This window comes from Carassius auratus, chromosome 27 (assembly GCF_003368295.1).
Source record: "Carassius auratus strain Wakin chromosome 27, ASM336829v1, whole genome shotgun sequence".
Lineage (NCBI taxonomy): Eukaryota > Metazoa > Chordata > Actinopteri > Cypriniformes > Cyprinidae > Carassius > Carassius auratus.
Window position 1 is genome coordinate 25063247 of NC_039269.1, and position 15797 is coordinate 25079043.

The 15797-nt window shown below is 34.8% G+C and overlaps 1 protein-coding gene across 2 annotated transcripts; it reads left to right on the plus strand.

Moving 5' to 3' along the window:
* Nucleotides 1-1115: 1115 nt before the first annotated feature.
* Nucleotides 1116-15561, plus strand: LOC113046010 (plastin-1-like). 2 transcript variants are annotated; one of them, XM_026206831.1, is made up of 16 exons: nt 1116-1299; nt 2320-2431; nt 2683-2843; nt 2960-3089; nt 3466-3598; nt 3723-3804; nt 4788-4953; nt 5125-5267; nt 7083-7178; nt 8710-8902; nt 10261-10339; nt 11221-11335; nt 11669-11802; nt 14746-14869; nt 14964-15088; nt 15200-15561. In XM_026206831.1, the coding sequence occupies exons 2-16, from the start codon at nt 2362-2364 to the stop codon at nt 15336-15338; spliced, it is 1890 nt and encodes a 629-aa protein (XP_026062616.1). In that variant the 5' UTR covers nt 1116-1299; nt 2320-2361; the 3' UTR covers nt 15339-15561. The 2 variants fall into 2 exon arrangements, with proteins under 2 accessions (XP_026062616.1, XP_026062617.1); XM_026206832.1 differs by having other exon boundaries at nt 1116-1260.
* Nucleotides 15562-15797: the final 236 nt, after the last annotated feature.

Sequence of the window (15797 nt, forward strand, 5' to 3'; positions counted from 1 at the left end):
CTTTGTAAGTGGTAAGTTATATAATGTGTGTTACTTTAAGGGTTTGTGTCACTGACTCAGCTTGCATGTATTACAGTGTATTACAAGTGTATTAAAATCCATGATGACTTCTTATTCTCCTGGAAAGATTCTTTTGGTTGTTCTTTTCTAAAATGTATTCGCCCTATTTTCTGTGCTAATGTGTGTGATTTATCGTACTGTTTGGATCATCTATGTTTACTTATAAAGTCATTAACCGCATAACAATGTAACACTAAAGAATGTTTTCATTCTAATTATATAATTCTCAAAGTTCAAAGTGGTCAAAGTCCAATTAATTTATTACTGCTCAACTTGCTTTTACCTTTAAATATATGACAAAAATTTTTCCCCTTTTTTTCAGATTTTTTTTTTTTACTTTCAAATTTTCTTTTTCTTTTCTTTTTTTGCCCAGGTGCAATATTTTGCAGCCTTTTATAATCTACACCTTAACTATTTGTAGAGTACTTTTATAATGTTTCAGTCATTAAACTGTACTTTTTTAGTCATGAAATGAGGTTTCTTTCCATCCTCACCATGTGCTCGTACTGTAGTGTTTAGGGTCATGCTTAAAACATGAAGATCTGCTGTCAAACATCTGTCAGCTGAGGTTTCTTGTTCGGTCTCCAGTGAGTTGAACAGCGCGGGAGGGACACTAAAGTGCTAGAATGTTGTTTTCCAGGTCATTCTGATTCCTTCCTTCGATCCATCATCAGGTCATCTGATAAGGTCTGACTACAAAGCAGCAGGCAGCTCTGCTGTAGGCCTACTTTCAATCTGCTTCTGTATCTAATCACTCTAGTTATATTACCAATTAAATAGCTCTTTTCCCATAAATCAAAGAAGCCTTGCAGGTTTACGGGTGTGTGTTTGTGTGTTTGTGTGTGAGTATTGTGCAGTGAGTGTCAAGCTAGTTAACAAAACCAGTGAAATGTGAAGTCGTTTTGTTAGGTCACAAAATTAAAGACAAGTGTCAAGTGAATGATAAAGTATAGCCTCTCACGTGTCACTTTCGCAGCTAGAGTAAGTACAAAAAGCAAATGTCATGACAGCTTCAGCTGACACAGCGTTCGGTTGGGTGTTAAACGTTAACTCCAGATCTGTGTTAGTACGAAGCCATCGCCTTTAACAGACATTACGGGTCAAAGGTCTCTTTCCTTACCTAACACATCTCCACATACGCTCTGGAGAGGACAGGCGACGCTGTCAACGTCTCGACTGGAATATTAACATCTTTTCCAGGTTAATCTCAAGTTTAGTCTTGAGACGTTTAGGAGAAAGGTATCGTTTTCATCTAGCCTAATGTAATGGCAGCATTCATAAAGCTTTGATTTAATTCACAATCTAGTCGCAGCGAATTTTGCTGATGTTTATGTGTTCAATAGCTTCCGTTTTCGCTGTATGTTGTTTATTCACTAATATTTCTGTGATTGATGATTGAAGACTTGTATCTGTGGATCTGACGTGAATCACCGCTGGGATGTTGACACGTCATGTGGTGTGACTTCATAGCGTTTTGCTAATTCTCTTGTTTTGTGTCTTGCAGCTTTTATGGTCTCATATTACTTGTGCAGTACTTCTAAAATGCATTTATTACATCTTAGCATGATTTAAAACGAACATTGTAAAGGCAAAATGTGATTACAAATGCTAAAACCTAAACGTTTAATGCTGATAAAAAAAAAGATAATTTACAAATTATACATTATATAACAGAAAAATGTAGGGCCAGTAACATTTTTAATTTGAATATATGAATATTTAAATATGAATGTTTTATAATTAATACTTAGACTAATTAATTTGATTAAAAGTGAAATTAAAAAAGTTCAATTCAGTTTCAAATAGATTTTGAACTGTATTCAACAAAGAAAAATCCTCGCTCAGCTGTTTTTAACTGATGATATTAACAAATGTTAAAATTCCTTATTCCAAATTAGCCAATTAGAATGATTTCTGAAGGATCACGTGACTGGAGTCTGGAGTAATGGCTGCTGCTGAATATTCAGCTTTGCGTCACAGGAATAATGACATTTTAAAATATATTCAAAAAGAGAACAGTTATTTGAAATTATAATAATATTTCAGTTTTTACTGTATTTTCAATAAAACAAAGTTTTGTGTGCATAAGAAACTTGAAAGCATGAAAAAAATGGTACCAAACCCACACTTTTGGATGGTGGCACACGTCTGTAAATGTGTTTTTACCAGTTGTGTCCACCATGGATTTGCTTATCATAGAGATACAGCTGTGGGCAAACAGGTTTTACACCACGCAAACTCTCTGTGTGGACTTTTTAGGCAGGTCTTTTGCATGGTGAGAACTGCTGCATTGAGAACAGCATGGACAGCAAAGTGACACAGATCTCCCGAGAAGATCTGGAGGAGCTGAGAGAGGCTTTCAACAAAATCGGTCAGTTCAATTCTGTCTGAATCTCGCTGTAGTCTTAGTAAACTGTGCATTGGAACGAGTTTGGATCATCTGACTTGGTGCTTGTCAAACATTATCAAAGCTGCAATAACTGACTATAAATGTCTGTTTTTACGGCTGAGCATTGCCTCACGCAATTCTACACATATCATTTTAATGCTGAAGTATTATGTCCAACCGTTTGCTGCAAGAATGGACAACTGTCAACGCAAACTGCCGTTTTTTCATTGCAGATATTGATAACAGTGGCTATGTGAGCGATTTTGAACTTCAGGAGCTCTTTCGAGAGGCCAGCTTTAACATTCCTGGATACAAGGTACGGGAGATTGTGGAGAAGTTCATGGAAGGGGACACCAACAAAGACGAGAAGATCAGTTTTGAAGAGTTTGTTGCGGTAAGCCTGGCTATGGGTTTTTGTCTTATCTTAAAATGCTGGTGAGCTGGTCAAAGGGCCTGATATGTCGATTGTGCCATGCACTTTGAAAGCTGAGATCTCGCTTTATTCTTCAGATTTACCAAGACATGAGAAGCAAAGAGGTGAGAGAAACTTTCCGCAAGGTCATCTCCAGGCGGGATGGGATTCGTTCGTTTGGAGGAACATCGAAGATCTCAAGTGAAGGAACTCAGCATTCTTACTCAGGTGGTGGCGTTTACATCCTCACGGAAGTCACTGTGAAACAATAATGTGCTTAGTTATGTTATGCACATTTATGCACATTTCTGTTTTTTATGTAGAAACGGTTTGTCTAATTTTTGCCCACCTCCATTCTGCTATACAATGCCCAACTTTCTCCATCCAAGGAATTCCTGCTGCCTAAAATCAAGTCCAGCTCTACATATTTTCATATTGAATATCCTGTTTCACTTGGACATGTGTAAAATGTTCCTGCCATACTTGAGCACTACTTCAGAAAAAGTGAAAACCTGAATTATTTGAGATTTGTCAATGGATGACCCCTGACACATGTGGACCAAATGCCATTTTACTAATGTTTTGTTTTTGAATCCGTTCTCAGATGAAGAAAAAGTGGCCTTTGTGAACTGGATCAATAAGTCCTTGGCAGACGATCCTGACTGCAAGCATCTGATCCCGATGGACCCGGAGACAGACAGCTTATTCAAATCTGTGAAAGATGGAATATTGTTGTGGTAATATGAGATGAACTCAGTAATGTTTGTTATGCTGTTAAATGCACAGAGGGATTCATTATTCATCACAGTTCCTGATAAATACCAGTTCATGTTTAACAACATCTCGGCTGTCTCTTTACAGCAAAATGATCAACCTCTCACAGTCAGACACCATTGATGAGCGGGTCATCAACACCAAGAAGTGCACTCCGTTTACAATGGCCGTAAGCATTCTCACATTTGAGACCCAACAAACATCAAAAAAGTAGATCTTTGAAAATCTCACTCGATAGGTCAATCTACCACACACACACACACACACACACACACACACATGTTGGGTTTTCATGCATGTTTTACAAACTGTATTTTCTATCCCTTTACCCTAATGTTTTCCCTTAAACCTACCTCTCACACGAAACCTAGACATATTCTTAACTAGTTGTTTAAGATAACCTCAATGCGTTTTATGTATCTTTTATATTGTTTTGTGCTATTAAATTATCTCTAAGACCCATTAACACTTATTTCTGGGTGAAATATAACCAGGACATGTTCTTAACTAGTTTTTAAGATAACCTCAATGTGCTTTATCTATCTTTTTATATTGCTTTGTGCTATTAAATGATCTTTAAAACCAGTTTACAATAAGCATGATATCACTATATTGTTATAGATATAGCTATATTTAAAATCCTAACATAAGCATCCACATCACCACATGATAATGCTACAATATATTAATATTTTTAATGCATCATTGTATGAATACATGCAAATACAAGTTTTTTATAAGAACCATTCTTTATTAAGTTTTTCTGAGATTCTTCCTAATGCACTTTCTGTATGTTTATCATCTTTAGACCCACACACACTGAAAATGACAGCTATAAAGATAACACTATCTATATATAGCATCCATAAGATCACACGATAATGTTCCGTTTATTATAAGCGTGTGCTGCAGTTTAGGCATCTGTCATTTAATGCTCCAGCTTTTTAAAGTCAGGCGGATTCTGATTGGCTGAAAGTGACTCTTGTTTATTTGTTTTCTTACTGTTATAGTTATATATGCTGTCACTATTATCACACAATCAAAACGATTATTAACAATACTTGTAGTGTGAATGGGCCTTCAGTAGCTTTCGGATAAAAGATGTGTGCATTATATTTTGACCACAAATAGTTCTATCTGTTGTTTCTACAGGAGAATTTGGTGTTGGCTCTCAACTCTGCGTCAGCTATTGGCTGCACGGTGGTCAACATCGATGCTCAGGACATGAAAGCAGGAACCCCTCACCTCGTGCTTGGCCTCCTCTGGCAAATCATAAAAATCGGCCTCTTCGCTGACATTGAGATCTCACGCAATGAAGGTCATTACTCTGCTGCAATAGCATAAATTGTGATTTTTATAATCATGGTGCTGTCCAATGGGGTGTTGATTGCTGCCATAAATAAATAAAAGCATGCATGTGCGTGAGTGACTGATTTATGCCTCTTAAGAGGTTTGAGTAACACGTGTCTGTGTATTTATGCATCTGTAGCTCTAATTGCTTTGCTGGATGAGTCAGAGGATCTGGACCACCTGATGTCAATGTCCCCCGAGGACCTTTTGCTGCGATGGGTCAACTATCACCTCAAAGCTGCTGGCTGGGAACCAATCAGAAACTTCAGTGACGACATTAAGGTAGTTTATAAGCTTCATTAAAGATGCCCTCATTATCAGTTGCTACTGAAAATGGACATCGCCCCATTATATACAGTATATATACATATATCAATCAAATAAATGCAGCCTTGGTAAACAAAAGAGACCCCAAACTTTTGAACTGTAGTGAATATCCTAAATATATTAATTACAAATAGCATAGATAAAGGTAATATATTTTCAGAATTTTAAATGTATTTAGTGTAAACTTTCAAATGCAAAAATAAGCAACACTTTAGAATACTGTTTCTTACGTACTGCAGAACTAATAAGGAATTATTGAAGAACTAACAGGTAATCTTTCATTAACACTTAACTCACTACTTAAGAAGATGTGTTAATTAATCAGAATGTAATATAATTGTATGATTGTGTTAAGTAACAGTTGGCTAATCACTAACTAATGAATTATGCCATACCTCCTGAAGAACTACTATTAATTATCTACTAGTTAGGGTTTAAGAAAAGTAACTATGAAGTAACTACTAATGAACAGTTATACACAATTTCATTGAATTGTGACCCTTTCATATAAAAGTTATTAGCAGTAGTAGTAGTATGAAAATGCAATATTAATAAATGCAATACATTTTACAGAGGTTTTGCCTGTGTAGTGAATTGTTTTGTGAGTGTGTTTTGTAAGAAATCAGTTTCCAGTAGGAACCCCACCATGACGTGATAACTTACCTTAGTTTTTATATTTTATATACAGTACAGTACTGTATGTTTGCCTCATCAGCATATACCACATTATTTTTTTATTCAATTTCTGTATGTAAGGCAAAGCCTGAGGAAAAGTGAAAATACACGTAACAAATTAGTAATTAATAAAGAATTATCAAATAATTCTGCAGGACGTATTTCGAACCTGAAACAGCAGGCCTATTCTAAAGTGAAATTATACCCTTTAGTAATTAATAAAGAATTATCAGATAATTTATATTTTATTCAGTTTTAACATGCATACTGCCCACATTTAAACTAATTGAACAAACATTTTATAATCAAAGCTTAAACATTTAGAAGCAAACAAAATGCATATTTCATTTCCATTATAGGCTAATAAGTGGACTGTAACAATGTTGCTAGTGTAGTAGTACTTTGTACTTGTCCTTTTACTCAAGTCATTTTAAAAATGAACAGGCCTACTTATAATTTCACTGGAGTAATATTTTATTGGGGTATCTGTACTTTTACTCAAGTACTTGATTTGAGGGCCACAGCCTGATTATTATAGTGATTATTTGCGTATAACTGTTCATTAGTAGTTACTTCATAGTTATATTTCTTCAACCCTAACTAGTAGATAATTAATAGTAGTTCTTCAGGAGGTACATAATTCATTAGTTATTGATTAGCTAACTGTTACTTAACACAATCATAAAATTATATTAAATTTTGATCAGTTAACACATCTTCCTTATTAGTGAGTTAAGTGTTAATGAATAATCACCTGTTATTTCTTCAATAATTCCTTATTAGTTCTGCAGTAAGTAAGAAACAGTATTCTAAAGTGTTACCCAAAAATATATTACAAAATGCACTTCAGGGTTTAAGAAAAATATATTTAGTGTATAAATATTTTTGGATTTATGAAATATAAACGTACATACATGTTAATATATATTTGTTAAATATATATTTAAAGTATATTCCATATGGTAAATGAATCACAGGCCTATAGGCAGTATAAAAGCCCAGCCTTTGATCTGGTTTGACATCAAATTCTATGAGAATTTTTATGTCAGTTAAGATTGACTTGTGTAAATAAACAGAGCCTTTTTCTGCTCTCAGGACTCCAGGGCATATTTCCACCTGCTCAATCAGATCTCGCCTAAAGGAGACGTGGATGACGAGATGAGGATTGACATTGACATGTCTGGTTTCAATGTAAGTCCTTCTGAATGTTCGGTCTGCAGCCTTTGCCTTTTTACTGAGGAAGTCAACATGCTGATTCGTTTCCTGTGTCAGCGACTGTTTAGCACTTAATGACATGATGTAGTGCAGATAAGAAACTTCTTGACTTTTTGACACCCAACACTGATTGCTGCCCAAACAAAGCCAAGGGAAATATGAGAACAAAAAACAATAAGACAAGGACCTAAAAAAGGGAGAGCGGTTATGAGTGTTGGGTTTGTTTTTGTAAATCAGAATTGGACAGGTTTATTCGTCTATGAATTATACATATTTGTGGTGAAAATGTCACTATTGCTATTGCACTATAACTATTTTTCGAATCCCTTTTTGGTTTTGACACCCCAAAATACAACAAAGACCTTGTCCAGGTTGGTGCACATCTCACCACACATCACGTTAGTGACTCTCAGCTGATCCATGTCTACCTAAAAGAATATGACGCCTATCACGTCTCCCTTATATAAGGTTAATTCAGTATTATTCAGGAGCCAGTTATCCTTCTCCATCCCCAGCTCCGCTTCTCAATAAGCATACACTGCAGTTTTGTTGTCTGTTGTTTTAAATTATTGACATCTTTAAGGTCAGACGTATTCTGGGTAGAATATAACTATTCACTGTGTCCTTGTTACAGTATAATCACACAATTAAGTACTGAGTAATATTAATTAGCTACATGTACTTACTATATGATTAGGGTTATGATTAGATTTTGGATTAGGGTTACTTGCATGTAATTATGCATAATTATTTGTTATGAATATAGTAAGTACATGTTGCATGTGTAACAAAGACACCTGAAAATAGTGTTATTGTACATTTTGAAACCCTTAAGCCTAAGAATGACATGCCAAAATACCATGGAGTACATATTATCAAAATTTACTTAAAAAAAAGATAAATAAAAACAAAAAAATGTTTTTTTTTTCATCATAATGCATAATGTTTTGCTTATAATGGGTTTCTATCAGTTATTCTCGATGGTGATTCTCATTGACGCCCCAAATGACTTATTGAATTTAACTCTAAAACTGGTTAAAGTATAATTTTTTAATAATTTAATAGCCTTACAATCACCTAGAGAACCCTTAGAGCACATAAGTGCCACAAAAGTTTTTGTATAAGCAAGAACCACCTAAATTTTATTCAGACAATGCAAACTGTAATTTGAGATCTTATTTCGGCTCCAATATGTTAGTGCGTCGACATATAGCACAACTATGTGATTAAAAAACGGATTCAAAAATTTATAAAAACTATACTACTAACTACATTTTGTGCAATACAATGTTTATAATGTATGGGGAAAATCATGCAAATAGGGTCTATTTTTCATGCCAAAGAAAGTGACTGAATGTGGGTGTAAAGCGTATTGTTTGTAATGTTACACCTCATATTGTCCTATTATTGTGTTACAGAACATCCATTAATCACGTAGCAGATGTCTTTTAGATAATCACCTGCTCCAGATCTCTTGTTCTTTAGGTTTAATAAGTCTCTGTTTTAGGAGCGTGATGATGAAAGGCGAGCAGAGCTGATGCTGAAGCAGGCGGATCGTCTGGACTGCAGACAGTTTGTCACTCCCAGTGATGTGGTGGCAGGAAACCAGAAGCTCAACATGGCCTTCGTAGCCAATCTTTTCAACATGTACCCGGCCTTGAACCGAGCCGCCAGTAATGGCATTGATTATACAATTGAGGGTGAGTTGCATTATTTTTGATATGTGAATGTGCCAAACATGGGACGTGAGAAAGGTGTTGTGTATGCAGCCTGGGGCTTGCTGACTGCCTGTGATGAATGATGCTGCCTTATCTTTGCTCTACATCTGAGCTCACATCCTGTCTGAATTACCAAGCAGACATTTCCAATGATCAAAACAAGAAACATACTCAAACAACCGCATCCATGAAAGCACTTATTTCAAGCAATACATTCATCACGGCATACAAGTTCAAAAAAAAAGTCAGTATTTTAATCTTTATTTTGCAATGGCTGTATTATCTTCACCACCTACATATTATTCTTCTTCTTATTATTATTTTGTAACACAAAGCTGGATATAATAATAATAATAATAACTTAATAGTGTATTGTTTCCTATCATATTTTTGAGCATTTTTTTTTTCTTACAAGATTAATTCATAAAACCTGATAACAAACAGGAAACGTTCAAATGTAATGTGACGTCATAGGTGAGTTTTCAAGATAATCGGTTACAGGTTACATTTTATGAATACATAATTATTGAACTGATCTTATCGAGGTTTTCCTTGCACGCTCTGGAGTTAAAGCACGTGCAGTGTTCTTAGTGAGCAGCAGGGGGCGTGCTGTGGCTGTTCTGCACGTGTGTGTAAGAGGGTCACACGTGACATCAGTAATTGGGGTCACTGGGTTCATCTTACTGTCTGTTTATCTCTCTTCTGTCCTCCTGATCTGATTGTTCCTTTTTCTTCTTCATTCTGTCTCCTTGAATACAGTAGTCAATGCCATCAAGCCTACACATAAGTAGATTTGCCAGAACCTGTTAACTGCCTTTTCTCTTCCATTTACATTGCAAAAAGAGAAAAATTATAATTTTACCGTCATGCCCATTGCTTCATTCATAACAATATTTATTCAGTCCGCAGCCTGGTTTTATTGTTAATTATGACAAAGGTCTATTGTGCAAACTAATAATATTTAGCTCAGACTATCATCATGTAATCATGTAATCATTCAGGTTTAAATGGTTTTATTAAAAACGTATTTACTAAGAGTTTATCATGGGAAACTAATCTAGCTTTTTTTAGATCTGGCTTCATCCCTAGTTCACTTTTATGAAAACAACTGAAAAAAATCATTAGCATATGACTACCCACATTAATGTTGGTTTGTCAGTCTATATTTAGAAATCATAAAGGTACCACAGCCAAAGTAGCCAATTTAATTTTATGAGATGGTGGACAGTTTGTGCTTATTATGCGAGTATGGTATAAACATGGACATCCAATCAAAATAGTCAACATATAAAAACATAAAAATGCATAATAATCTTGAAAATGAATCCCATCGACTGCAGGGGAAACACGAGAGGACAGGACGTTCAGAAACTGGATGAATTCTCTGGGAGTTGCTCCACATGTCAATCACCTGTACAGGTAACACAGCCATCTGTTCCAGCTTACAGTAATGCCAGAGCTTTCTACAGCGACACTGAAACATAAGGGCTAGTCTTGGCCCTGGAAACAAAAGCTAAAAACAGTATAAACCAATAGGGAACACATAAGACTTTATTTTATTACTTTTTATTCATAACTAAATGATGGATCTGCAGGGAGGTTGTGAGATGGTATACCTATGGTGTTATATACAAAATATTATTTTACAGTTTTTAGTAGTTCTTTCTAAGGCAGGCATCCCTATTGGCAATGCTTAAACTTCCCAAAGTATTACATTTGGGCAGATACTGTAACTTGTGCATACATTTAGATTCATATTACTTTATTTAGCGGACCTTTTTTTTTTTTTTTTTTTTTTTGGTGTTACATTAATTTCATGGACATTTCCATTAACTCTAAAGTACAATCAAATGCAAGTTAAACGTTCCAAATTCCAGAAAATTTCCTTCAAATTACTTTTACTTTATATTAACAGTGTGGTAAAAGATTAAACAGGAATTATTGTTATATTAATCGATAGATGAAAAGGAGTGACTGGAATTTCTTTGGGCTGTAACTATATAACAATATTGTAATGTATAATTTGTGCGATAGATATGAATAAAATTGCAGATCATACTGTTGATCACAGTAAAGGTGGACTATCACTTACTTTTTCAAACTATTAAGTGATGATATATACAGTTTTCATCTGGTGAATGGTTTAACAAGCAGATTTAATATGGTGTGTTATGAAGAAACTTCCTGACAAATCAGTGGTGGTCTGCACCTTTAAACATAACTCATATTGATTCATTGTCTTTACTTGAGCGCATTATAACCAAGAGAGTGAATTTCATCATTACCATCTTCTTCTCCAGTGATCTGCAAGACGGTCTCATCATTCTTCAGCTGTATGAGAGAATCCAGGTTCCTGTTAACTGGACTCGAGTTAATAAACCTCCCTATCCTATACTGGGATCCAACATGAAGAAGGTTTGTATTGAAGTTTTATATCAGAGTTTAAAAAAAGAACAAGAAGCTACTGAATGTGTTAAACAACTGGCTTTTTTTACATCACATTAATAATGGGTCAAAATCTATTTGTTTCTGACAGCAAATTAAATACGGCTGTATTGCAACATGTTGAATTTGTGTCCCTGCTGAAATGATTTGCACAGCTGCCTCAGGGTACCGGCTAGCTGCGTTCAGAATTCAAAATGCATGCTTTCTTCCTCAAAAAATGCTATTTATGTATGGAGACCTGCAGTTGTTAGGGTTGAATTATACATGTCATGTTAATTTGGTTGACATATGTTTGTTTTGTAGCTTGAGAATTGTAATTATGCGGTCGCACTGGCCAAAAAGGAAGCAAAGTTTTCCTTAGTAGGAATCGGTGGTGAGAATATCAATGAAGGAAGCTCCATGCACACCCTTGCGTTGGTCTGGCAGTTAATGAGAAGGTACTTTATTTTTACAGTTTAGGATTCAACACAGTCCAATGGCAATTTGTAACTATTTTACATTTTGCGGAATTTGTGGAAAATTCATGACTTGTATTAAAGGTGCTGTATGTAGGACTGACACAGAGTGGTTGAACTAGGTATTACAGTCCAAATTCAAAATAATGGAGATTTTTTTTTCACCCGACCCCTCCTCCTCAGACTTGAAGCACGCAGGTTGCCAGATTGATGACACAAACATAAACAAGCGCACTTGACAATAAATGAATTACACGGTGTTTTCCACCAACTGTCAACCCAGGCTGCCGAAATACAATTGGATTAACCACCAGTGAGCGGGTTTGACAAACCAAAACAACTACAGACATTCCGTTAACAAGTATGTTAACTTAGCATGTTTCTTAAATATCAGCAAGCATATTATGGTGTTTTTATGCTTTAGTAGAGTAAAAATCTTACATACAGCACCTTTAATCTAATATTTTTTTCTACCTGCTTACTCCCCACTGAGTTTTTCTTATATGGGTGGATCTTTATTTTATATTTTATTGTATATATGTTTGTGTGTGTGTGTGTGTGTTAAAATATATAAATATATAAATACACACATAAAGTATATATTTTGAAAATAATTACATGTATATACAATTATATATTAATAAAATAATTACAATAATTAGATAATTATAATATATATATATACATATATATATATATATATATATATATATATATATGTGTGTGTGTGTGTGTGTGTGTGTGTGTGCATGTGTGTGTGTGTGTGTTATATATAAATATAAATAAATACACACATACAGTATATATTTTGAAAATAATTACATATATATACAATTATTTATTTATATTCTTATATTATATATATATATATATATAGATAGATAGATAGATAGATATATGTGTGTGTGTATATATGTGTGTATATATGTGTGTGTGTATATATATATATATATATATATATATATATATATATACATATATATATACATATATACATATATACATATATATATATATATATATATATATATATATATATATATATATATATATGTTAACAAGATATTTTTCTAAAATATATGCATGTGTTTGTATTAATATATACATAATAAATATGCAAAGTATACAGTCATATTGTGTAAACAAAAACTTTAATTTTGGATGCAATTAATCGCAATTAGTTATTTGACAGCACTACTATATATATATATATATATATATATATATATATATATATTAGAGGTGGGCATAGATAAATTTTTTTAATCTAGATTAATCTCACTGTGATCTTGAAATTAATCTAGATTAAAATGGCTCATTCGAATTCTGCCGAAGGCATTCAGAATATGTGTTACCCAAATAAAATTGACAAACAGTAAGTCTTTGAGAAGGGGTTCATCAAGCTAGGTGGTGCATTAGAAAAGGGGCTCATCTCCTGTTTCCAAAATGTATCACAAAGTGCTTGAGAAAGCTGTAAACTAATTCCACATTGCACAGGGTGCAAACAACATTACTCCTGTTTCACACCAATGTTTAAGTTTTTCAAGTTTGTAGGTGTCAAGGTACAGAAACCAAATAATAGCACTGGATAGTCTTCAATGAAAAAATGAAATATACAATCAAACCTACATTTATTCAGACACCTTCATTTATCACATTATTACAGTTTTGCTATGTATATATCAAAAATTATATCTGCTGTCTGAATATGTTTGGTTTGACTGTTAAAACTAATGCAAATTAATTCAGTCAAGAGCAGTGAGTGATTTTCATTTTCATTTTCTTGGATTAACATTACAGCAGCCAGTCGCTAAATTAGGCGCGGTCCCTTTAAGAGACCATGAACGCATCCAATATAATACACATCCTATGTTTTCCCTCAATTGTTAACGTTCACTTAAGAAATAACTGACAGTTTTTTCGAGTATAATTTCCAAGGTGGATATTTTGACATATTTTGTATGTATTTGTCGGCACAAGAGCAAAAATAAGCAAATTCGATGTTCAAGTGTATTGAGACGCCTTTCTCTGCGCGAGCCCTGAACACCAGAACACCGTGGTGTTGAATTGGGCTCTTTCACATCTTTTTGTTTGTTCAAACTGCGATTTGCATTTGTTCGTTCGGGTGCAGGAGGAATTTCGAGGTGAACTTCGCAGAAGAGAGCTCGGTTCAGTGTCGCTGTCCGTGATACGCGTCTCTCTCTCTCTCATGCGCACCCTAAGGCACGCGCTACTCTGATCAGCTTTTCCGCGTCTAGTTTTTGGATGCTTTAATGTTTAAATCGACAAGCGGTACGGCTTAACAACACGTGAGAAAGATAAGCGTTTTCATGAGCAGTGGCCCGTCAACTGTCCTGAGCATCTTTTTAGGCTGTCCTCAGCGAGTCAGTTATATAAAATATCAAGGTGAAAGTCATCATAGCTTGCTTAGTATAGACCCAGCTCCCAACCCAACTTTGAGAATAGATTAACGGCGATATTTTTTTTAACGCCCGATAAGAGTCTCGCGTTAACGCAGCACGTTAACGGCGATAACGGCCCACCACTAATATATATATATATATATATACATTGTGTGTGTGTATAATCTAATAAAATTTTTGTATAATTCGTTTGAAATTGCAAACTTATTTATTTAGTTATTTATTTCTTATATATAATTAGGATTAGGCTGAAATAATTATTTAGAATTTGATGAATACAAAGTTCAGAAGAACAGAATTTAATTGTTATAAAATTTTCTTTTGTTATATTATACATTTCTTTACTCTCACCTTTGGTCAGTTTAATGCATCCCTGCTGAATAAAAGTATTGACTATATATATGCCATATGGAGATGGTTATGTTATGGTCACATCTATTCTTGTTGAATATTGTTGATATGAATTATTTAGTCAGTTCATTACAATGAATAACTCCCGCAGGTACACACTGAAGGTTCTGTCTGACATCGGTGATGGGGAAAAAGTCAGTGACCAAGTTATCATTGACTGGGTGAACAACACCTTGAAACAAGGCCAGAAAGACTCCTATATTAACAGCTTCAAGGTGAATCCCGTTCACTATCAATGAATTCAATATCAAACATGCCCAAGTTGAAAAGTTTTTTCACTTAAACCTTCTTTGTAATCTATCATTCCAGGATAAATCAATCAGCACTAGCCTGCCAGTGATTGATCTGATCGACACCATCGTGCCCAAAACCATCAAATACGAGATGGTGAAGACCGGAGAGCTGACGCCAGAGGACAGGCTAAACAATGCAAAGTAAGTTCTCCCCACAGCTCCTCATAAATTACCCCGATACACATCTGACGCCAAATTGCCTGTTGTCTCGCCACCAGCAACCTTATCCGTATCTCTGCTTCCCACTCGCAGATATGCAATCTCAGTGGCGCGAAAAATCGGAGTCAGGGTGTACGCCCTGCCCGATGACCTTGTGGAGGTCAACCCCAAGATGGTGATGACGGTGTTTGCATGCCTTATGGGAAGAGGCTTGAAGAAAGCAGATGGCTGACCTTCTTGAAGGACACTGTCAGAAAGCACAACCCTCACTTTGCACTTTTTCTTCTCCCCACTTTCCTCATTCACCAATCCTTTCATGCATTTGTTTTTTGAAACATTTCTTCATGAATATTTTGTCTTTGATTAATTGACCTCCTATTAATTACATTTCGCTGATTGTTTCATTTCTCCTAGCTAATATGCTTCATGTAGATTATTCAGAGATGATGTCATTTTCTTAAATGAACAGTTCATCCAAAAATGAAAATGATCAGAAAATGTACTCACCCTCAGACCATCCAAAATCTAGATGAGTTTGTTTCTTCATCAGAGCAGATTTAGAGAAATGTAGCATCACTCACTTTCTCACCAATGGATCCTCTGTAGTGAATGGGTGCCGTCAGAATGAGAGTCCAAACAGCTGATAAAAACACTGCAACAATCTACAAGTACCGTATTTTTTGGAATATAA

What these genes read in the sequence shown, in the direction of transcription:
- LOC113046010 (XM_026206831.1), top strand. Translation starts at nt 2,362, where the DNA reads ATGGACAGCAAAGTGACACAGATCTCCCGAGAAGATCTGGAGGAGCTG. An exon ending in TGAGATCTCACGCAATGAAG is followed by an intron (nt 4,954 to 5,124) that starts GTCATTACTCTG and finishes ATGCATCTGTAG; the next exon opens with CTCTAATTGCTTTGCTGGAT. An exon ending in TGGGATCCAACATGAAGAAG is followed by an intron (nt 11,336 to 11,668) that starts GTTTGTATTGAA and finishes TTTGTTTTGTAG; the next exon opens with CTTGAGAATTGTAATTATGC.